Source organism: Buteo buteo, chromosome 17 (genome assembly GCF_964188355.1).
Source record: "Buteo buteo chromosome 17, bButBut1.hap1.1, whole genome shotgun sequence".
NCBI classification, from domain to species: domain Eukaryota; kingdom Metazoa; phylum Chordata; class Aves; order Accipitriformes; family Accipitridae; genus Buteo; species Buteo buteo.
Genome location: NC_134187.1, coordinates 832,853 through 857,038, shown reverse-complemented (window position 1 = coordinate 857,038; position 24,186 = coordinate 832,853). Strand labels below are relative to the sequence as shown.

The 24,186-nt window shown below is 42.5% G+C and overlaps 1 protein-coding gene across 7 annotated transcripts in view; it reads left to right on the top strand.

The window, feature by feature from the left end:
* The window catches only part of ASXL2 (ASXL transcriptional regulator 2), a 129,727-nt gene that overhangs the window by 30,220 nt on the left and 75,321 nt on the right, over positions 1 to 24,186 (top strand). For 2 of the 7 annotated variants that reach the window (XR_012653276.1, XM_075048832.1), the window contains exons 2-3: positions 3,651 to 3,733; positions 22,654 to 22,762. Coding sequence is in view for 6 of the 7 variants with exons in the window: in XM_075048832.1 (XP_074904933.1) it covers positions 3,651 to 3,733; positions 22,654 to 22,762 (192 nt within the window). In the remaining variant the exon portion in view is untranslated. Of the gene's footprint in view, positions 1 to 2,983; positions 3,035 to 3,650; positions 3,734 to 4,291; positions 4,414 to 5,271; positions 5,294 to 15,825; positions 15,972 to 20,698; positions 20,721 to 22,653; positions 22,763 to 24,186 lie in introns of those variants that run through there. The other 5 variants (XM_075048834.1, XM_075048837.1, XM_075048838.1 and 2 more) reach the window with 5 other exon arrangements.

Sequence of the window (24,186 nt, the reverse complement as noted above, 5' to 3'; positions counted from 1 at the left end):
GCTTTTACCTAGTGTCATCCTTTCATTAGACGCCAGGGTGAAGAGTCTGGCTCCATTTTTTTAACCTTCTCATAGGTATTGGAAGTCTGTTATGGTGTCTTATCCTCAGCCTTTTTTTCTTTCAGCTTTCTTCAATCTCTAGGCTGAAGAAGTCCTCTATCTCATAACTTTGTCTTCCAGGGGAAGTAGTCTAGTCCCCTGAGCATCTTGGGGGCCCACTGCTAATATCCTCCCCCCCTCCGATTCATCAGCATCGTCCCTATATTGGAAGTGGAATAAGATCTCCCAAAGGAGACCTCGAGCAGATAAAAAGTTAATGCCAGGCCTTGGAAGCAAGTTTCAGAGGCTTTGGGAGTTCAGGTGGTCTCCTAGATCCTGCTGGTGAATGGGAAAGGCTTAGGCAGGAGGCAGAAGTTGTCTGAGCATGAGCTTCTGCCTGCACAGTTAGCATTTATAGACAGGGTGGGTTTTTTATGACCATGGGACTCTAAGGAATGAGGACTGATGGCAAGATATGAGATCCATCTGATAAAGATGAGCAAAAGCATCTTTGGGAACATGGTTGGAGGGCTTCAAACTAGGTTTGTTGTGGGATGGGGACTGAAAACTAAAGAGAAGTATATGATGAAGAGAGGCACTTGGGTTTCTGTGACAAGGGAACCTCTTCCACTTCTCCAGAGAAACTCTTGGACCTCCCCAGCACACCTGTGGGCTAGCCTGAAATACTTGTATGTAAATGTGTTCAGCATGGGACATCAGGAGTTAGAGGTCTGTGTGCAGTTTTGATACTAATAGCTTAGTTCCCTCTTGATCAGCTCTTGTTATGTGCAGAGCCCTCAATGTTCGTGAGATTAAACTCACGGAGGGATGGATGATTGGAGTTCTTTAGGTGGAAGGAAAGACATGGAAAATGAAGAAAGGTTTGCCTTCTGTGCGCTAAAGAACAGCTTTAGGAATGTGCAGAGCTGTGCTGTATAACTGCTGATGACTCAACTGGGAGATTACCAGTTGAGTTCAGAGGGGAGGGTGACAAAGGGAACATCATGGTGGGTGTTTGCTGCAGACCAGCTGATCAAGAAGAGGAAGTGGATGAACCCTCTTTAGACAACTGGAAAAAGCCTTATGAATGGGAAGTTGGTTCTGACTCTGCCCTGGCATCTGCTGGAAGCACAAGATGATATAGGGCACAACCAATCTAGGAGATTTCTGGAATTGCTTGAGGACAACTTTTTGAGCCAGGTGCTGGACAAAGTGGCTAGAGGAGATCTAGCTGACTGGCAGTATGAACAGTGGTGCACAGTGGCACCTTTGGTTTCTGTGACCGTGAAATGAGAGTTTAAGATCCTCTGGGAAATGAAGAAAGCGAGTAGAAGCATAAAAACGCCTGACTTTGGCTTGTTCAGAGAACTGATTCATGGGATCCTACGGGAATCTCTCCTGTAGAGCAGAGAAACCCAGGAGAGCTGATTGATCTTCAAGTGCAACCTCCTCAGAGCACAGACGTGGTTCCATCGCGATTTGAAGGAAGCCAAGCAGGTGTGGCAGGAGGCCAGACTGATCGTCTTGCTGAGCTCAACTACAGGAAAAAGTCCTATGTAAGGAAGATGTGGGGACAGGTTACCTGGGAGAAATACGTAGAAGCATCCTGTGGGTATGCAAGGATGTAATTAGAAAAGCTTTTCTTTCTTTCTGCTTTTAATGATATTCTCTGGTCAAACACGGTATTAGCTTGCATTGTGGTTGTGCCTAGTGAAAAATTAATGAAATGTGTTGTTGCTGCTCTCGGTATGAGCGAGATGGGACTTGTCAAGAGCCTGTCTATGTAGTGAAAGTCAAGAGAAAAACACAGTGCCCAAGGAGAAAAATGCACACTTGTATTTTTTTTGTGTGAGAAATAGCAAATGCCCTAAAGTTCCTTCTTTAAGGAATCATAGCACTACTTTATTTTTCTCCAAATTTGTTTTGCTAGCTGCAGTGAAAAAGTTGACACCACAGATGGAAATTGAGATAACCTTAACTCTTCTTGCTCTCTGTGGACTTTCAGCACACTGTGCAGAACAAGCTTTCAGATTTTGTTTCAAGTTAATGGTATAAAAGTATACTGACTCTTTGGCAGTGCTGAGTGAACATGAATTAGGAGCTGATATAAATCTAAAAACTGCAGTGGTCTGACTTAAATCACTCTTCAACCACCTTAATTTTCTCCCTTTTGCTATGGGCATTCTTGGTTACAATACAGCCAGCAATGAAGTGGAATGAGTCACTGAGACTGATACCAGAGTGAGTGTAAGCAAATCCCACTTAAATCTGTTTTAAACTCACTTTTTCTCTACATGTGCTACTCTGCTGTTCAAGAAGTCACTAAAGCTGAAATGCTGTGCTGCTGTTCCGTGCTATGCTTCAGAGTATGCTTCACTGCAGCCAGCCAGCCTTGGCAAAAGACACATACCAGGTTTGGAAATAGCTTAAGTTGCCGTGAAAGTCAGGCTTTAACATAACCTAACAAGAGATTTAACATGATGAGGACATCAGCTAGGGCTTCCAAAGCTAAAGATGGTGCTAAATGTAGGTCTTTTGTTTCTCTAAACAGACAGGTGCTGCAGTTCAGCAAGGTCTTCTCAAAGTTCTCACCAAAGAGAGCTAAATCTGCAGCCGTAAGGATAACTTAAATGTTCTGGAGGGAATAAGGTGCAAGGGTTTAGAAGCCTTGTATTCTGCACAGCTGTTGAACGGAGGAAATTAAAACTGGCAATTTCTTTCTGCAAAGTCACTTGTAGGTTTTAATACTTAACATACTGATGGTTTACTTTCTGGTTAAAGACATAAGTCAGAACGCGAGGGCTGATGTGCTGGGTATGGGTCAAAAGCAGATGATTAAGAAGGAAACGAGGCATTTCCTGCCCATCCCCCCAGCACAAATATTGCTTAAAATATCCAAATGACGTGCAGTAACTGGCGTTTTCCTTCAGAAGTCTTAAGCATCCCTCTGCTGTTGTGAATTATACTTCTGCATTTTAGACCTCTTGAAAGGGAGGTGAGTGATGCTTAGGCACTGGTGTGTGCTTCATGCGGGCTGGGGAAGGGGCGGATGTGTATTGGACAATTTAATGTAGGAAGCATTTTTGTAGACCATATTTATGACCTTTAAGCCTGAACTGTGTGCAGATTTTCAAAGAACCCTAAGAGTGTTAAATCCCAAATTGCCTTAAACTTTTTTTTATACTTATGACCAAACCGATCAGTAGGTTTTTCTCAACTTTGCAAAGCTTAAGGATTTGCTTTTTGGAAGTTGTGTATCTGAGGTACTGTGACAGTTCCTGAAGCATTCCCAAGTGAAGCTGATGGTTGTGAAGCCACCCTGTTACTGTGGAGCATTTAATTCTCCAAGAAGTGTTATCTAGGGGCAGCGCATTTGAAATAAAATTTGGGAATTGCACTAAAACAAGTCCTTTAGCCAGTCTTCTGGAGTCTCTTTGCTCCTTATATCCTTCAGATGAAAGGGGTGGTAATGAGATGTGGGGAGGCTGATAGTTCTTCCTTGGTCATATCCTTGGAGAAGTCCAAACTGTTATATGTAGTTTTCTGTGCAGTCAAACATTAAAGTGAAAATGCAAATGAGTAACTTCTCTCAATCTGCTTTTGCTTGCCAGGTCCTGGAGAAATATCCGAATACACCTATGAGCCATAAAGAGATCCTTCAAGTTATCCAGAAAGAAGGACTTAAAGAAATCAGGTGAGTTAAGTACCCATACTGTTAAAATACATTCATACTTCAGTTCCAACTTAGTTTATTTTACTGTTAACTTCTATCTCATAAGTAATTTGGGGACTGAAATGTTAAATACCTGCAGAATTGGAGTCTAGGTCCCATTTGCAAATAGGCTCTCAAGTCACTGGTACTTTTCACCTACAAAGCTAGATAAGGGTCATACTTAAATTTCCAGGTGTTGTGGTTTAACCCCAGCTGGCAACAAGTGCCACACAGCCGCTTGCTCACCTCCCTCACAGTGGGATGGGGGAGAGAATCAGAAGGGTAAAAGTGAGAAAACTCGTTGGCTGAGATAAAGACAGTTTAATAGGTAAAGCAAAAGCCACACGCACAAGCAAAGCAAAACAAGGAATTCATTCACCACTTCCTATCAGCAGGCAGGTGTTCAGCCATCTCCAGGAAAGCAGGGTTCCATCATGTGTAATGGTGACTTGGGAAGACAAACTCCATCACTCCAAATGTCCCCCCCTTCCTTTTTTCTTTCCCCAGCTTTATATGCTGAGCATGACATCCTATGGTCTGGAATATCCCTTGGGTCAGTTGGGGTCAGCTGTCCCAGCTGTGTCTCCTCCCAACTTCTTGTGTCCCCCCCAGCCTGCTCACTGGTGAGGTGGTGTGAGAAGCAGAAGAGACCTTGACTCTGTGTAAGCGCTGCTCAGCAGTAACAAAAACATACCTGAATTATTAGCACTGTTTTCAGCACAAACATAGCCCCATACTAGCTACTATGAAGAAAATTAATTCTATTCCAGCCCAAACCAGCATGCCAGGTATGCATGACTCTGGTCTGCGGCTCATATAAGATAAACTAGACCTGATCAGGTAGTTCAGACTCCAGATACTGAAGTAAACTTAACTATTTATTTCATCTTAAAAAAAAATAAAAATAGTCAGTTTAATTGAAATTACTTAAAACAGAACTTAAAGGTATCCAGGAAGTAAAAAAGCAGCCTCACTTACAAATCCTTATTTAGAAAACTTTATTCCTCATGCTGTTTTCTTTAGTACTATCTGGAGTAGTGTGTGGTTCTGCTTTAGAGATCTTCCTGTTCCCCATAAGGAGCAGACTGAGGTTTTGGTGTGCTGGGGAAAGGAGGGTGTCAACCCAGGTGACACTGATATGCTTTAGAAACAGAGCAACTCAGATGACAACTCTTGAACTGCTGTTACCATAGCTTAATTCTTGAGTCCTTGCTCATATATATTTCCCAGAGATGGACAGGTGTTTTTGCTGAGATAGGGAACAATTGTCCATATGAAGTACAAAGTGTTCATACTTATGTTCTCTAAGAGCAAAGAAAAAGGGAGGGGAAAAAGGGGATTAGATGTGCCAGTTCATCTATTTTGGAATTAAATAGCCATCCTGAATTTGACTTAAGTTTTCCACTCCACTTTGCCAGTTTAATACAGCAATCCATCTGCTTTGCAGGAAATATTCAAGGGGCCAAGTGTAGAAATTCTGCTATCGATAACATCTTCCACTCAAGTTGTGGACAACACAAAGGTGGTTTGCTTTTTGGAAATGTGAGTTTATCTAAAAATAAGGAAACCAGATATACTCATTTAGCTCTTAAAGAGGTAACAAAAGTGCGGTTTATTTCCTGCCCTGACTATGCACTTTGCTTTGGGGCAGTACTACATGCAGTCAGATCAAAGGTTTATCAGCTTTAGGGCAGCTTCAGTATTGTGTTAAATACTGTTAATCCATCAAAGGCGTATTCACGAACAGTAATGGCACTTGTCAGCCCTTTGTGCCCACCCAAGGATAGAAATGCAGTTATCTGTACTGGTGGTCTTGCTGATGGCAAAGCACAGTCCAGCAAATATCCAGGCAGTTAGGCGTGGTGAATGTTTTTAGCAATTCCAGAGTGCTCTTTTTGGGGCAGAGCCTTAGGCAAGAGCTCAGATGTGGTGTGAAAGATCCAGTCTCTGGATGGCCAGGCCAGATTTTGGACAGAACAGCAAAAAAAAAAACCAGAACAGAAATGCCATGGTGCCATATAATCCTTCTCAACCTCAAGTCCTCCTTTTAGAGTCGATTTGGGGATTTAGCCTGAGCTGCTAGTAAGTTGTTTTCCTCTCTAAAAGAGCTGTTGCTGAGCATCAGGACAGTGCAAACTCTTGAGTATCTTAAATTCTGAAAGATGTTTGTGGGAGCAGTCAGATGTGAAACTCAATTTCTCTCGTTCAACTATCCACCTTACTGACTTAGCCACGCTTGGATGCTATGTATGTTTTTCCCCTTAACATGTTAGATTGATGTAATAAAGCTTTATTTAGGTTAAGACCTAAAAGGTTGTCAGTTCTTAAGCAATTCAGTTCCAGTTAGTGCCAGTAATGTGTTTGTGGCTGGATTGGGCTTCTGATAAGTCATAGCCTGTGACAAGATGGGCTTAACACAAATCAGCATTTATTAGAGGAAAAATCATGTTAGAGAAGGTATAAAAGCTGTAAGATGAGCATGTTGAGCTCACCAGATTTTGAGTACTCTCATGTGGAGACTCCAGTAGGAAACCATGGCAAAGCCTTTGACAGCAGGTTACGGTAATTTGCCTGTGCTTGGTTGCCTTGAGATAGCAGGCAGCTGCAAGAGTCTTAGTCTGGCAAAATGGTGTATAAGTTTGCAGGCAGGACATGGGCTCTCCTGTTAGCACATGTGTCAAGGCATTTGAGTTTTTTGAATTCTTTCTCAATGCAATTTGCTTTTAATAAACAGAATTGCAAATTTCTTTGGTAGTAAACTATTTCCACAAACCACATAATCTTTAAACTCTGTCAGTTTTGACTGCAGTGTGTGTGTGTGTGTTGGTTGGGTTTTTTTTAATTCAGCATCTATTGCTTCAAATCCTTGATATATCTAACTTTTTAAAATCACTGAGTTCCAGAAAGAATATAGTTTTAGAAGTGACAAATGACCTGAAAGGAGACAGAGAGAACAGGGAGCCCAGCTAGTGTCCAGCGTCATTTTTCTGTTTGGCCACGCAGCCAGTCCATCTCCCTTTTGTGCTAATGATTCCTGGCATGTGCTGCCCCTTGGCTGGCTGCTTGGGAGGAAGCTTGAGGGCATATTGGAAGAGTTTAGAGGACTCAAAAGTGCTGGTACTGTTGCAGAGGATTTGGAATTGCAGGGAAGAAGGGTGACAGTTGAGTGTGGAAAAAACAGGAGCAGAGACTTCTGCTATGTGCAGGACAATTTGACTATTTTTTGGACAAGGCTAGGTCTTTCATAAGATGGCGGGGGTTTTGTAGCAATACAGAAACCTGTGGTGATACTGGCTGATCATGATACTGGCTGATCATCTTACCTGTATTTATAATTTTATCCTAGTACTCAAGTAATTTTAATCGTGAGATTTTTAAAGGTCAACCCAGGATCAGTACTCTGAGGTGTCAGTTTTGGAGACCTACAGCATCCTGAAGCTAGAACTACACTTTTCATGTGATCTGTTGTCCTAATTTTCTTGATTTGCCTGTTTTGACAGGCTGTGCTAATCCTATGAGATCCTTTCCTACCTATAGGTCACTGCTTGCAAACTGTGAAAATAAAATACATGGGGATAAACACTCAATGCATTGGCAGCATAACCATATCTGACTCTAAGATTTGTCCAGCATCTTATATTGCCTTATCTCTGTTGGCAATGTAGCTTGGGGAAGCCTAAGCATGTTGTAACACTTATACTTTCAAATGAGGCTTTGAAGTTGCATGGGATAATGGTGTTAACCCAAGCAACACCAGCTGTGAAAGTTCCCTAAACTTGAATGCATGGGATAGATGGGCACCGAGGGTTAGCAACAGAGAATCACATTTGTTTGATAAGTAGCTTTTTAAATCAAAATTGTTAACTTGTCATTGGATTTCTGTTAATCTCCTTGGGTATGTTAAAACCAGTGTAAGAGTATCTGAAGAGTTAACATCTTTGAAAGATATCTTTGGTGGCCTTTTCTCATAATAGGCATGAATGTGTTGTTTTTCTTGGATTTTATAGGGGACACTGTATAAAATAGCAGCTTGTGGACCTCTGTCCAAACACACTGACTTTTTTGCCCAAATACTAATTAAGCAAGGAAATACATCTAAACACTAGCTCAATCTTGGCAAAAATGAAAACAGACATGGTATTCTGGCTACTTTTGTTTCAAGTATTCATGGAATTTCTAACATAAACCAAAACAAACTCTTAAACCACTTTGGGTGGAAAAAAAAAAGTGTAGAAGCCAAAGTCCCCTTTTCACTAGTGATATTTGGACTAGAGATAAGTGTGTCATGAAGAGTTTGGTTTCAAGTTTTAGCTGCCCTCCAGGCAGTGGCTAATTTATGCTTCTCATTGGCAAGTTGGTCCTTCCAAATTCCTTGCAAGATGCTCTGAGCATCCAAGTCAGAGCATCCTTGAGGAGGGGACTTGGTTTCAGGGGAGATGGTTATGTGAAGAGGGCTGGAGCTGCACAGTGTGATGCTTGTATAAATGATGTGCCAGCACTGTAACCTGAGGCTTCCGTAAGGTTTCTTAACTGGTTTCCTGTTATTTCTTCTCTCTTGCTAGCTGAAAATCAGAAGCCTGCTGTATTTCTGTGGTTAGCTTATCCTCTGTGAGCCTGATAATGTGAACAGTCTGTCTTCCTGAGCGATGAGGACAACTACAGTGATAGTGACTGCCCTTGTCTGGAAAGAAAACATGGGGCTTTTAGCTTCTATGTAGTTCAGAGCAGTGTCACATTTGTATTACTCCTTTGTATTACTGCTCTAGTGCTATGAAATAAGGATCTTGCCTGAGTGGGAAAAAAACCTCTATACTTGGTCACTCACATCCTTGCAAGAGGAGCGAGGATGAACTTAAAAGACCACCAGCTCCCTCATTGACTTCTCAGAAATATGAGCAAAGGTCAGGCTGGAGTCTGGACTTAGGTGATAACTATAGGAAGAGGGAAGCTGTTTACTGCTAGAGGATATCCTTGCATCTCAGATCGAGTTAAGGACCAACAAAGTGATCTCTCCTTTTTCTTGGCAGAAGGCTTTGCCACTGACGTATTTCCTAGTCGTTCTTCAGTACTTTGATTTCCTCATCTTCTGCTGCAGAGCTAGGAAATAAGATGCAGTTGCATGCTCCTCCATGCCTTGATTCTCAGGGTGGTTGTTCCTTCAACAGCTTGATGCTAGGAAATTCTTCCTCCAGCATAATTTCCCTCCAAAAAATTAACTAACCCAACACCCCCCACAGGGTAAGGGTGGAAGGGGGCCTTTTAAAAGGAAGTAGTGTTCTTAAATTATTTTGAAAAGGATGAAGTTGGTATTGGATCCCACTGACACTGGGTGTGAAGATAGATTATCTCTTACAAAGAGTTTCCTCTCCCTATTAAAAGCTGCGCCTATCAAAACTGTTAGACTTTCCTCTTTGTAAAAGCTGCTCTTTAAAGCCATGATGAGCCTACAATAAAAGGCTCTCCCAGGCAAAAAAAACTCATCTGGGTGAAGAGAATTAAATTGATAACCAGTTAAAAATATATTTCTCATTTCTCTATCTTAAAAAATATTAGGAAAATGTGAAAACTGAAACTGTCCAACAATGGAAGAGACATGCATCCTGTGTCTGACAGAGCAGGCAAGCCTCTTACTCTTGCTGCTGGCTAGCTGTGTTGCATGTGGAGTCTGAGCCATGTTCTTCCCCCTGCCTGGCAGGGCAGTTGTACAAAACCCATGAAGATTTGCTGCTCTGAGTCTACTGTGAGACTGCAAATCTTGGATTTGAGTCCACTTATATAGCTTTACCTCCTGAAAAGCAGATCTTCTGATAACTCACGTCCTCTGTGGATTCTCCAGTTAAGTGTTTTCACAAGTCCAGAGGATAGTAAGTGTAGACTGAATCCTTCAGCAAATTCCTTAATGGCTCTGGACACCTTCACTTGCGTTCAAGAAATGAAGAATTTTCATCAGCTCAGTCTGATTCTGGTCATGACCTTATAGCTGAGGAACATATATAGGCCATTGTCCTTCTTTTAGACACATTTGACTAATATACAGAATTATCTTGGTAGAATATTTGATAGTCCATTTGATAACTACTTGTGGAATAAGTATGTCCAGAATTTTGCCCTCATCCTTGATGTCTATAGTCAAAATGCTATGGAAACAACTTCTTGCTATGCAGTCTGCTTGCTGTCTCCTTTTAATTAATATCTGCACGTTGGCAACTTGAAATTGTCTCCACATTGACTCTCATACAAACAATCTCATATTTTTACTGAAGAGCTAACTGTTACACAGAGCTCAAATTTTGATGAAGGAAATCTGCATGGGTCAGAGCAACCTTCATGGTATTGCTCTTAAAATGGCTTCAGGCCACTTGACATGCTGATGAGTTCATCTTTAGTGTTTCCCCTCTGATCATCTGAGCTGTTGGCTGAAAAACACCTAGTCAGGCAGGACGGAAGAGGGGAAGGGTCTTGAGGTAGTGATAGGACCTGCTGCAGGCTTGTGTTTTCAGCTCGCTTGTGCTGCCTCCTGATTCCTTGTGACAGCAGGAAGCTGGGAAACTGGAAAGTAATGTGCCGAAGCGAGAAAGCCAATTTGAAGCTCATTTTCCTGCCACTGCTGTATAGGGAGCCTGGTGGGAGTAGGGTAGAAGAGGTAGAAACAGCTGGGAGGACCTGCCAGAAGTGCTTCAGGATGGCCCTACAGCAAAGCATCCTCAAGAGGACACTTGGGTTCCTATAGTGCTCTCTGACCTTGGCTAACCATGCAGCTTCTTGAATACTAATTAAGCATACCAATACATTTTTTTGAGTGGCAGAGACTGTAATAGGTAGCATCTTCCTGTTGTGTGAGCAGGCTTTTCGGTTTATACCATCTGTGCCCATATAGTCGTCTTCCCTAAGGGCTGCTGTCTGCATCCAAGGATGGGATGAATTATTTTGGTGAAAGCAGCTGATGCCTAGGCATATCCCCAGTGCTGCAGGACCCCATTGGGAGAGGGTGCTGGAAGGAGTTGTCCTTACTGGCCATCAAGGGTTTGTCAGGCAGCAGATTTGGCACACTTGGTTTGTTTACAGTGTTAATTTATTCAAATAAAGCTTTTCACAATTTCTTAATATTTATGATCAAATTTGCCTGGTGATAACTGCGGCATCCCACAGTGAGGAGGTTGGGTGACACAATGTTTGCAAAAAAACACCTTTCTGTGTAGTCTGGTCTAGAGTATTTGAAACTACTCATTGCTTTGGCAGTCCATAGGTAACCACACCAGGAACCTTCTCCTGCTTGGGCTCTTTGTACAGCAGTACATTTAAAAGCTGCTATATCCAAACCTGCTTTTCATAATCTGGTGGCTGGCGTTTCTGGTGAGCATTCACTTCTACCAATAGCTTCTATAAAATGGAGCCAGACTCTTCAAGGGGGTACGCAGTGCTAGACTGAGAGGCGATGAACACAAATTGCAAGATGGGAAATTCTGATTAGAATGAGGGGGAAATTTTTTTCACCATAAGGGTGATAAAACACTAGAGCAGGACCAGGGAGGGTTGTGTGACCTCCACTGCTGGAGATATTTAGGGTTGGACCGGTTGCCTCTGCTTTGAGCTGGAGGTTGTACTGGTGACCTCCAGACGTTCCTCCCCATCTAAATGACTCTAAGTCACGGTTCCCAGCCTCGTTCCTTAGCAAAGTGGCCTTTTGGCTTCAGTGCCTCCTGTAAGATTGTGAGTCACTGCAATACCTCAAAGCCTTAATAGGCTTATTTGTGGACAAGAGAGTACAGTTAAAAGGGCTGCTTCTAGTATGTGCAGCTAGGGTACAGTATGTCAAACAGGTCATACTCTGTTAGCACAAAACAGCTTTGGTTTTCCCCCCTTTCAGTGTGTGAAGTTGCAAATTATGAGCTGACTTGGAAGGCACTGAAGCCATCGGCTGACAAACCTTTGAATAACTTCACACATGCTTTAATCCACAGGTTCTTTAACGGTAATCTTCAAATGATCTGGAACACCTTGAGTTCATGTCTCATAGATTTGATATTGATAATGTTAAGTGTATATGGGGGCATATAGGATAGGGGCATCCGTGCTTCTTATTTAAGAACTACCAGAGTTGGCTTACCTCAAATGTCTCTAGCTTTTTTCCATTATGCTGCAAGATGGGTATTATAAAATGTCCATAAAAGTATTACTAATCTCTTGGGGTTGTCACATGCAGGACTTCTTACTCACAGCTGGGATTCTGGGGCTCTTTCCTGATGCTTTGCTGATGGGAAAGGGGCATTTGTTGGAAAGCAGATGCCTTAGGGCCAGCCTTACAGGCACGCACATTTTAATTGCAAGACTCTTCTTCAGCTTTGCTCTATTAATTACTGTAAGCTGTCAGGAGAAGGGGCTGGCAGCAGCAAGGGCCAATAAGTGCTGGTGTAGTAAGTTCTTGCAATTTTTTCCCTATAATCAGCTGAAAGTTGGATTTGACTTTTTCTCAAGAAAAAAACCAGCTATTAACTTAAATTTTTAACTGAAGACCACCAGAACATGGTATTCTGAGACCTTCATGATGTCTTTATATCTAGGTGGAATTCGTGTGTGAAGTACAGGTTAAAGCTATTTTTGGTCAAACAGCTGTCAAGTATTAGTCATAGTGACAGTTACAGATTAATATTTAACAAGGTTAGCGGTATGTTTGGTGATTGTCTCTTCTGGACACTCATAACTATCCTGTGAACCAGGCAGACGGTTCCTGCCAGGACTTTTCCTGAAGTGAGGAAAAGCTGGAGATGCAACTTCGGTCCCTTGAACACTTTCTCCTGGCACTACCAGCTCCAGGCCACCTTGTCTTTTGGTTCTGAATCATGAACCTTTGACTGCAGATCATGCCCATGCTTCATGGGGAGCCTGGTTTGTTCCCCTGTAGACCACAGAATGAAAAGCTGATCTTCTTGATGGACACCCTGGGTTCGGTAGACCCTCACAGGGCTTGTTTCTTTTTTGCTTCCTTAGCATTAATTCTTCTAAAAGTTGAAGCAGCCCCAGGTTTCTGTACCACTCTGTGTTTGTGCAGAAGCATGGAGACGAGTTAGTGGATGCCATAAATGATACATGTAGGGAAAAATGTTGGTATGAAAAATAATAGTTCAAAGGGAATGAATGGTTACAGAGAAAAATCATACTGTTACCATTAGCAGGGAGTGTTAAATACATTCCTTATATGTAGGAGAAACTCTGACTAGGTGACTCTTTCCATATTCCTTATATAAAGGTATTAAATCCATAACTAACAAAATATTCCACTTCTCTAATCCTAACTGAGACTGGGGTAGTAGCAGTTTTTGCTGTCTCCTCAAAATAAAATTGCACGTGACTTTTCATCATGTGAAAGAGTATATTAGCTTGTTGCAATGAGAAATGTGGGGTGTAATACACTACTGATGAACACTGCAGGAATCTAAGAGGTTGACTGTTTCTTCTAGAAAACGTTAGAGTCAAGGTCTCAAAAAATATCTAGATTTAGGATTTATCTTCAGTATGAACTGGCGCGTAGTTCTGTAGCAGAAATACAAAGCGGGGGAACCCCAAAACTTTGAAATTTTAACTCTGTGCCCCAAAAGCCTTAGAGGAAGATACTTCTATCTGGTTTCCTCTTTTACAATCAGAAAATGCTAGTTTCTGCATAGTCCCTCAAGGATGTGAACAGCACGTGAACAAGTATCTTACCTGTGGCCACTGTGTTAAGGTGGAGCTAATTAAGTGCTGTAAACCTGAACATATTGCTTACACCTGTAAACCATGTCTAAGAAAGTCAGATGACTTCTACTAGGGTTTTTAATCTTATCCAGGACTCTGCATATGATATCAGGGTCTACTGATGTTCCCGCAGGTCAGATTCAGTTGTCATGATAGACCATTAATTAAAGCTATAAATAAAGTCCAACTTCAGTGTGTGCCTAAGAGCTTTATTGTGTCCCCCAGGGTGATCCTCATCCATGAGTGTCTCCTGGGCCCTCTATTACACTATGGTCTATGTGCGGCTCCATCTGAACTCGCTGTGATCGCTGGCTGCACTCGTGTTGCTTTGGTCTTGCACAAATTCCCATGAACTCTGAGTGCTGTGTGAAGCCTTGAATTGGCTTTAGAGCAGGAAACGTTTTACCTGCCCCAAACCCTGCTACTGCGGAAATATTTAAATGAGGCCAGTGGTGTATTAGTTTGCCTTATTAGTGACTTAGCGAGACCATGGATTACCCATGGAGGTGATGAAGCAGTACGTGCTCATTCCTGCACCATAACTATGGCTTCATTAAACTGCTAGCAGTCTGTCTCGCTCCTCTGAGTTACAGGGCTGCTATTTTACTTGGAGTTGGGAGCTCTGAGTTGTGCTGCGGGTGTGTGAAACAATAAGTAAGTTCCTATACCGCTGTCTGTCTGCATGTGATATTTCCAAAGGGTCCACCCTATAAAAAGCTTATTAACTGGTGAAGATTGAAAACAATGCATCTGGGAGTTGCCTGGGGTGGGTAGCTGTATGGCAGCTTCTTTGAAAATAGTCTGAAAAATTCTGACAGGTCTACATCTTCTTCCCCCATATCTGTTTGATATAACCTGGCCTTAGTATTACTGCAGATCTGCCTGAAACTTTTAAAATTTGGTTTTGGTGGATGGGGGGGAGGGTTCATATTAATGATTAGACAATTGTTTTGCTCAAATTTTTAAAGGGGTGTTTCTCTCCTTTTTTTGGGTTGCACTCCAACTCCAGAAGGTAAGAACCACTGCTGATTTGTTCTAAAGCTACTCTTCTCTATTAACGCAAGCTGCAAAAGCCTTAATTAAATGAGCAACTGCTTGTTTCACACAGACTTAGAAACCAAGTAATGGTAGTATATTTGGTGTTAATGCTTCTGTTACCTTAATCTACCTTTCCTGCATGCTGTTTGCATTAGCGCTTCAGTGCGATGCAAACTTGAAATCTTAATCTGTTTGTAAAGTCTGTGGAAAATGTCAGGCTAATAGCATGTGAATGCTTAGTGTCTTACAAATTAACCTTGCTGTCTGCAAACCTGAATTTGGGGGGAGGGGGATGCTTGATTTGCATGACGTATTTTTGTGCATCTTTTGTCTCGGGGACAGTTGGCACTGCATATTGGGTGAAGCAAAATTTAACATGTAAAATAAGCTGCTTTTCTAAATCATGAATGTGTTTAACAAGCTTGAAGTTGGTACAGTGGTGTCTGCTTACAATATCTCTCTGCTTTGACACTTCCATAGATCTGAAACTATTGTTTTTTTAAAACATCATATTTTAATATACTAATAAACAAAAAGCTATTTGTGTGAATGTCTGATTCAAGTGGAAAGTGGGGAAGAAGGGCATGCTCAAAAGAACAAAATGAGAAAAACCCTCACCCTTTAACACAGTCCAGTCCATTTGGGCGTTTTTATCCAGTTACATCAACATGCAGTGATGATGTAAAATGAAGACACTTGCTGCTGCGTGCACTTTATATGAAGCTTCCATTTAGAGCAGAAGGCAATAATTAACTCTTCCCTGGTGTTGAGGTTGCTGGGTGCTATGGCACCTCCCTGCTGTGAAACCAGTGAATTCTGAGTGGTGTTTCTGTGCCCAGCAGCATCAGCAGATGCCCCTCTGTCTGCAGGATCCCCTGGAGCCCGAAGGTGGGGGTCCTGTGGTAGGAGGCTGCAGGGGATCTGCTGGGTGCACCATGCTGAAGACCGTGCTGTTGTGCACACCTGGAGAAATACTGTAAACTCTGCGAACCAAATTAAAAATGGAGCTTTAATATAAAGTAACCTTTTGGTAGATAAATACACCTTACATGATGTTCTGAGGGCAAGGGTTTTAAGTTCAAATACATCACGACTGAAAAATTTCAATCTGGTGTCCTACCCACATGTGACCGAACAAAAACGATTTGGTCACACTTTGTTTTCAAATCAGAACAAGTCAGCTCGGTCCCTGAGGTTTCGGGAGCCAGGCTGATGGGAAGGGATGCTGCAGTGGGATTGAAAGTGTGGGAAGAAACACTCCACCTCCTTCCTCCCCTTCAACAGGCGGCTGCTTGGAGTAGAGAGTCCTGCCCTTAACCTTGTGTACATTTACCACTCTCAAAACCCCTTTTTCCTGCTCGGTCTGAAGAAGCTTTGAGTTTCATGTGGAGTTTAAAATGCCGTGGTTTAATGATGGCTTAAATTTGGCAGTTCTCAGAAGGAAAATGTGGTATGTATGTGTCTGTCTGAAATGTCGAGTAGCTTAGAGAAATACTCGGAGGGGTGAGAGAGCTTAGAATATGTATTTCTTCTTATGCCATTGACTGGCCTTACAACTATCTCTTAACTACAAAATTATTATTACACTGTTACCCTTTCAGCAGTCCAATAAAATAAGTAAAGAATGTGCCTGTTCTGCAGGCAGAGGGACTGTCACTTGTTGGAGATTGCTATGAGATCGGTTTTCTAACTCATTAATGAAATGAAAGTGTGGGTATGGAATATGTTAATTTTCAGAATAGAATAAATATTTAGAAGTTACCAGAAACCCTTGTTCAGTCAACAATGTAAAAAATGTATAGTTTGTATAGCAGTCACAGGTTGATAAGTATAAACAGGTTTATAAATTCCAGTAAATCTGTTAAATTGGTTACTTTTAGCTGGCAAGCTGGTATTAGAAGGGAATAATTACTAAAACACCATTTTCAGTGGCAGGCAGCACTGCTGAGCACAGCAATAGTAGCAAAACGATTGGGAACTGAATTTTTAACTGAAATAGCCACTTCACAGGCACTTCATATTTGCCCCAGCGCAGCAAAATAAGTATCGTTGAGACCCTGCTGTCGAAGGTGCTGTATAGCTAAAAGGTCAGTGCCAGCTCTGATAATATGAGTTTAAGAACAGGTATTTGTTCAGCCTGTTCACTGGGTGGTCACCTGGTAAGTATTGATGGGTACTTGATTGTATTGGACCTCTCTCTAAAACAGCATCTGTAAATGAAAATTTTCTCGATGCTGTGGTTTAAAGCCTATGTCAGCACTTAAACCATTTTTGCTTTTGATAAAGGTAGCTTTGAACGGGTAGATATGTTTTTCTCAAGCTGAAATATATTGTAAGTGAGGGTAATGTGTAAGGTATGGGAAAGTAAAATGGCTTAAAACTTCAAACAGTGAACAAATCGATGTTTCCCAGTTTTCATGATGAAGATCCTAGGTCTAGGCATGAGAGCTTGGATTATGACCCTTGCAGTGGCACCATGAGTCCTATTTATGCTGAGTTTGCTGCCTGTATTTTGGCATATTGATTGTGCATGTAATCTGTTTTTCAGTGCATAAATGAGACTGGGGATAAAAACAGTCCACGTAGATCTCGGGGCCGTGGGGATGAGCCCCTCTAGCGTTGGCACGAGCCAATGTCTAACTCTTTCCTACAGTAGCTAGTTCTTGGGAGGAAACCCTGGAAGTTCAGTAAAATCAGAAGTGTGCCCTGTCTAGATTAAGCATCTTAATTCAAGTGCACTGGTTTATATAAAAAACTTATAGCTGAGTGCCATAAACCTGAGTCTGGAGTTGTACCCGCTGCTTTGTTAAACAGTAAACAGTGTGCGTTGCATCGCAGCTGAGAACATCACAAACTGAAATAGTGAAAGAGAACATAATTTTGATTCATAAGCCTTCCTTTGTTTCTAAAACCTGACAAAACCTCCAAAACCTGCACCCTACACGTAGTATTGAAGGAAGCCCTAGAGGGGTTACGGGGTGCTGTACTGCTTGCGTTCAAATTCAACCTCTGTTCCTAAACTGCTAGGGTACGAAATACCCGATTTGAGAGTGGCTGTGTGCTTTTAGTACAGTAACTTGCACCTAATTGCCAGCATCTGGACAAATATTTTGACCTTGCATTTAACTAGGAGAGTGAGATCCCTTTGCTGCTGGGACAGCTTAGCTACCCACCACCTCTCTGTAGCAGTCCTGGGGCACTGCTGTTGTTAATACTAATTTTATATATTAATATATAACAGGGTAGTCTGTGAGAACAGGGGAATGTGGAAGTTTAATGCAATGGGAAAAGTGAAAATTGATCTTAGCTCATTTTGGAAGATTCTTTGAGTGGAAAGTAAATAATATATGAGAACAGCCCTGCATGGGGAAGGGCAGCAGGGGCAAAGCAGCCCCTAGACTGTGAGCATTAGCTGTGGGAGGGGAACTGGTGGAATGCATAATGTTCATTCAGGTTTCTCTGGGAGAATTTGATGTTAATGACTGTGGATATACCTTTTTTCCTTTCTCCTCCCATCATAACTGTGAGCATGCCGTCTGTCCGTGCTGCAATAAGCTGTCGAGCCAGTTTGCTGTAGATAAGTAGTAGAACACGAGCCTGCAATGAGACTGTCCTCAAAAGCAGTAATGTAATTCCTGCCTCTCTAAATTGAGAAGTCTTGTGCATCCACATCTCAAACTCCTCATCTTCAACCCAAGAGCCACAGTTTGAGCTTATTTAGAGCCCAGGGTGACTGATGACCGTGATCACTAAGCTGGGGAACATTACAGTTCAGAAGCTTTAGAAATCAAGTTAGGGGCTTGAGCTCTAACAGATCTGATACAGCTTCCCCTAAGGGGCTGTGAAGGAGCATAGCAGTTAGGAGCTAGTCATGTCATAGTCTTGCTGAGCTCCACATAATCTTTTCTGATGGATGAATCCTGTTTTGAAACCTCCAAAAGGACTGGTATATTAGCAGTCACCTTAATAGAAGCAGATGGTCAGACTGACTGTGGCTCTGCAGGTGGAGCAGTGCAGATTTGGGTAGGATGGAAGGGAATGAAGTGAAATAATGGGTAATGATGAATCTGGAGCGGGCAGGAACTTGTCTTTTACTTAATCTGCTTTGCAAAGTACTGGGTTTGAGGTAGAATGATGGGAACTGCCAGATGTGGCTGATGATCTGGTGTGTGTTCCTGGCAAATGGAGGAGATGGCCATTGTTACTTTAAAAAAAAAAAAAAGGCAATAAAATAAATGGCATAATAACATTTGGTTCCTAAGGCTGTTTTTAGGCAGCTATTGCCTTTAAAGTGTCAAAAGGTAGGCTGGGTGCAAAACACAGGTAGCTGGAAAAAGTAATAAGTGAATGTTAGGGGATTCTGAACAAAAGGGCAGTAAAGAACAAGCAAGGGGTGAAATCTTTCCATTTGGAGGAGAACAGGTTTCATTGCCAAGAATAAACGTAACCACAGTCTCACTGCACATTGCTCTGACGTTAGCAAACTGTCAGAGCTGTGGGCAACACAACCTTTTATATAAGAAAAAATGCCTGAAGTGGTTTCCCATGGGATGCAGGTAGGTGTAGTACAGCCCTGCTGGTTAGGGCTTCATCTGAATTCTGGGATGAGCATCTCGGCTTGTTTTCAGATATTTTGGGGGTATGTTTTTTCTTTTTCAGTTTGGAGGTTTGTATGTCAAATCAAGATCAGATCAGTGAAGTCGGAAGCTGCTGGTTAGGCTGCTCATGTAACCCTGTAGGAGCAGCTGCTCTCCTGTTCTTCTGCAGCTGCATTGGGGAGCTCTGTTCAGAAGTGTGAACGGCCACCCTGCACCCAGAGTGGGGGCTTAAATTGACTGATAGTCATGAAAATAAGACGGTTAATAAGGAAGGGCTCATGAGTACTTGCTCATTGAGGCAGAAAGGATGTAATATGACATGAAGACCACGCATCTTATACCCAAATTGAATGCCCCCCCCCCTTTTTTTTTTGAAGGTTGGGTGGGATTTGTCAATTGATTTTTAACTTCTACAATTTTCCATAATAAGCTTTATGAAAGGCTAGACTACTGTTAGATTTGCACCAGCTTTCTAGAACAGCCTGTAGAGGAAGGCATGTAACTAGAGATGGGTAAATATGAGAGGGGGGAAAAAAAAGGCAAAAATAGTGGATAAGCTGTTGAACAATGGAATCAATTCAGTAGGAGCAGTGTAGATGCCAGATCAGTATAGCTCTTGTAAAGATAGGTTCTGCCAAGGCTTCATGCCTTGGTGAGCTTCCAAAGCGTAGCTCTGCCTAGAGTTTTGTAAAATGCTTGGCTTAACATTGATATTCTGCTCTGATACTGTTTTTAAAAAGAATGTACTCCATGAGCTAAAGGTCAGGTATGTGGCAGAGCTCTCCTCGCTGCCCCAGAGCTTCCTGAGCATGGGAATGCTTCGGTGCATTCACTGCTATTCAACGTGCTATTAGTGATCTGGAAAAAAGTATAAAATGACTTCTGATAGTTTCCTAGATGCAGTGATAGGAGGGGTGATGATCAACAGTGATGGGAGAAGGGCAGGTATATTGTTTATACTGCCAGATACAGCTGGGCCTGTATAAAATATACTTGCATGCAGTTCTTGCATAGTACTTGCATGTAGAAATCGCATCCAGGAGCAAAGATGAGAAGAGGGGAAGGGTGTACCCTGGGGAGCAGTGCCTTTGAAAAGAATTTGGGGTCGCTGTAGGAAATCACACTGAATTGTGGCTTGCAGGGAGACCCTGTGGCTTTTTGGAGAAGAGGATTAGCCCTGTGAAGTTGGCATATACCCTTGGTGAAGCTGGTGTGAGAAGAGTTGTTTCCAGTTGTGGTGCTCCTGTTTGCAGCAGTTGCTTCACCATTGGGGAAGGTGCACAGAAAAGCCGTGGGAGCGGCAGGGAGTGATGAGCCAAGACCTGGTTTTGGTGGGGTTAGTCAAGGAAGAGGTTTTCTATGGCGTGCAAATGTATTTAGGAGAAGCTTATATTCAGCAGTAGGGATTCTGGCTGGAACATCAACCTAGATACGCCGTGTGTGAAGACGAGCATGAATTCTTGGCAGGGATCAAAGCAAGGTGCTCACATTACTGATTTCTCTGTTGTATCACAGTTGGCTGTCTCTCCAGAAGACATTTGTTAGCCAGAGGAGTCACTGGGTCAGTGTAAGAGTACCCAAATGGAACTGAGTTTTGCCATGTAAGAACCAAAACACAATGAGTGGGTGGTCCCTGGTGTGCCTGAGGCTCAGTTGCTTTCTCCAGCACTGGTGTTTTTTGCTTGAGCATCAGGCTGAGCCGTCTGCTAACGCAGTCAGATGAGCTTTGGGCTGGGGTTTAGAAAATTCCCTCCTCATCACTGTTTTCGCTGGTATATATTAACAAATGATGCTCACAAAACCTCAGAAAGCGCAAGATCCCGCAGAGCAGAGATGCATAAGCGCAGTTTGGTGAACGTGTGGTTTGGACAGGCATCCTCTAGGCTGTGTCGCATCCATTTTGACACTCACTGGAGAGAACTGCAACGGGCAGCATCTGTTGATGCAAAGTGTGCACCGAGGGACCGATTGGGAGAGAGAAAACCGCAGGGCAGCAGCACCCCTGCACCATCGTATTCATTAACACTGTAGAGGCTGTTTTCTGACCTTTTGCATATAGGTTTGAAGGAAGTCATCTGGTCTGACTGCAGGCTGCAACCCCACAGAGATCTCTGCTGGTGGGGGACGACTGTGCGCCCCTGCTCAGGCTCGTGCCCGAGCCCTGGGGCGTCTCAGTACAATCACACAGCTCCCACAGGAGCTCCAGTACTTCTCTAAGCCTGTTTCTCAACTGGAGGAGTGAGCAGCCTGCAGGATGCTTGGTTTGTGGTGCCACAGGCAGGAGGGACCAGGACGGTGCCCTGCTGGCTCCCCCCCAGTCCCTCCGACAGCAACTGGTCTCTCGCTGTACGTTTGCATGGCAGTCAGCACAGATGGGATCAGGTCTAGCAACATAAATAATAGCCCTTCTCTCGTAATGGTATTTCTCCTATGGTTTGTGAGCCACCGTGTCTGGCCCGTGTTCCTTCTGGGGTCTCCTACTTGTTAGCTGGGGCAGAGGAGACCAGACCTATTTGAGGACATTGGCTTCTGCTTGTACTAGTCATCAGTAATTCAGCTGAGCCTAGTGCCCTGCCCAAATCATCAGAGGGCTGTGCTCATCCTTGCCTCTATTTCCCTTTTCTCCCAGGGATTATTTTACCCCTTTTTGTATAAATTTTGTTTGCAGTTCATTTGAATGTTCATAGCATAATTTACTACAGACAAACAGCTGCTCAGGGATTTCAGTCAATCAGTCACAAATCTAGGTTTTTAGTCAATTTGATGGTGCCTGTTCCAGCCTTTGTGACAAGGTGTTGGGAGGTGAAAACGTCTCGCTTAATTTCTGCACAGGGGTTGTGCTCGATGTCAATATGCATTACAAGCAAGTATTTAGTAGAGGATGTGATCAGCCTGACCCTCTAGTGGGAACAAAAGTCACCTGTGTCCACCTGATTTTGCTTCTGGCTACAGCAGGATGGGTTTTAAAAAAACAAACAAAGAAGCCCCCACCAGCACCGGTGGAAAAAATGGATCTTCTGCCTCCATTCTCCTGACTGGGATTGAAGATCTCCACACTTTTCAAGGGAAATTGCATAATCAGTTTCCATTCTTTATCCCACAACCCTCATTTCAGTATGGTGTGGGGAGGTTTTTTGGAAAAAAACCCCACAGCACAACTTTAAATATCTCTGCAGTCAGTCATTAGCTCACAACAAACCTGCTCTGAGTTTCAGATGAGCAATGCTGAGTATCTAGAGCTTTAAAAATGTGTGATTGTTTTGATGTTTGGCAGAGAAGTATTGGAGACTCTGAACTTGGGGGCTGCTTTGTTTGCTATTTTCCCTGGGACTGGAGCGTGGGTACGTGGACTGGTTTCACTGTTGCTTATTACAGCAGCTTCAACTTGTATTCTCCTTGGGAATAGAAGTTGGATCTGGAATCTTTCTGCCTCTGCATGTGTGATGGTGAGGTGAGGGGCCATGATTGTCTCCCAGCAGAAGATTAACACTGAGCAAATACATTCAAACATTAACCTTGTGTTTTTGTTTTCAGTGGGACTTCTCCTCTTGCATGCCTGAATGCTATGTTACATACAAACTCCCGAGGGGAAGAGGGCATTTTCTATAAGGTCCCGGGGCGCATGGGAGTATACACTCTGAAGGTAAGTGGCTCAGCTGGGGAATCTTGTTTGAATGCTCAGGTGACTTTTATCCATTTACAAATATCTTGGATTAGGATAATCCTGAAGAGGGGACTATTCCTCATTGGCATGAATTGTAGTGTAAGCTTTCCCTCCAAATGCACACACTAAGTCTTCATGCTTGCTAGCGAGCACCTGGGTGTTGAAAGTACAACTGAAAGTGCTACTTTTTATTCACAGTGGTGGAGTTTGCTGATATTAATTACTATCCCAGAAATGAAAGAGTAATTAAAACTTTAATGAAATTTTAGCCCCAAAAGGGTAACTTCATCTTCACTGATCTCAACTTGTATCTAGAAATCAAAAATTACTTTATTCTCAGTCTGTGACTAGTAGGCAGAGAGCATTGTAGGGAAAAAGTGTGGATTCCTTGATTTGTCTGATTGGCATCTTTAATCTTTATTTGAAACCTTTTACCCCAGTTAAACTACTAGAAGGAAGCCCGCTCTTTATTTTTTGTAAATTGGACTCTGAAAACTGTGCCATAAGGTAGGATTCTTCTCCCTGCACGTAGACCTGTCTAGCACAGGTGTCTCCACTAGAACCACTTTCCTTGTCTCACTCCATGCTCAATAGAGAGAAATAGTAACTTCTAAGATGAGATTCATCTCATCCTAAAATATTCAAAACGTATGAGAGTCTGTGCTTTACAAGTGCCTGTTAGATTACCAATGGAATTAACTAAGAATTGCCCTGAAAAGGATGTCCTCATCGTCAAAAATTTAGCTAGGTTGAATTCCATTCTCACCATCTCCTCTCTCTGCCCTGTAAACTGGAAAAACACATTATTCTTTGAGTACTTGTGTATAATGTGACAACAGAGGATGTTCTTTTGGGAGCCATGGATTGGCGCTGATGTGCTGTCAGAGTAAAACATCTTTAGAGCTTCCAAAAATGCCATTGCAAGACATCTGACAAACTTCTTACTTTAAGCATTGTTGTGCCAAGCGCAGAGGTTGACCTGATTTCACTGCATCTAAGTAAAAGTACATAAACCACTATTTTGATAACACATAAGTTTAAGGTAAGGGCTATCAGAGATACAACCAACAATGAAGGGAAGGTAGGTATCTGTTTGCTGATAAACTGGACTGAGTCTTGCACAATTTGTTTCACTACAGAAAAGTGTGAAGTTTTATGTTTTAGGAATAAAGCATACAGATTGGGAAAACAGTGTTTTATCAAAACATTATGACTTGGGAAAAGATTTAGATCTGGTAGTAGACAAGTAATTGAGTATTTGTCCGTGAATTCTGTGTCATGATGTGGCAAAGCTATGATGAAAAGTTTCAGAGAAGAACAAAATAATTTAAGATGTAAAAATAAAAAGTCATTTTTGAAAGATTGCAAGCACATTGTAAGTGGGGTAAATCATCTAAGCAAAG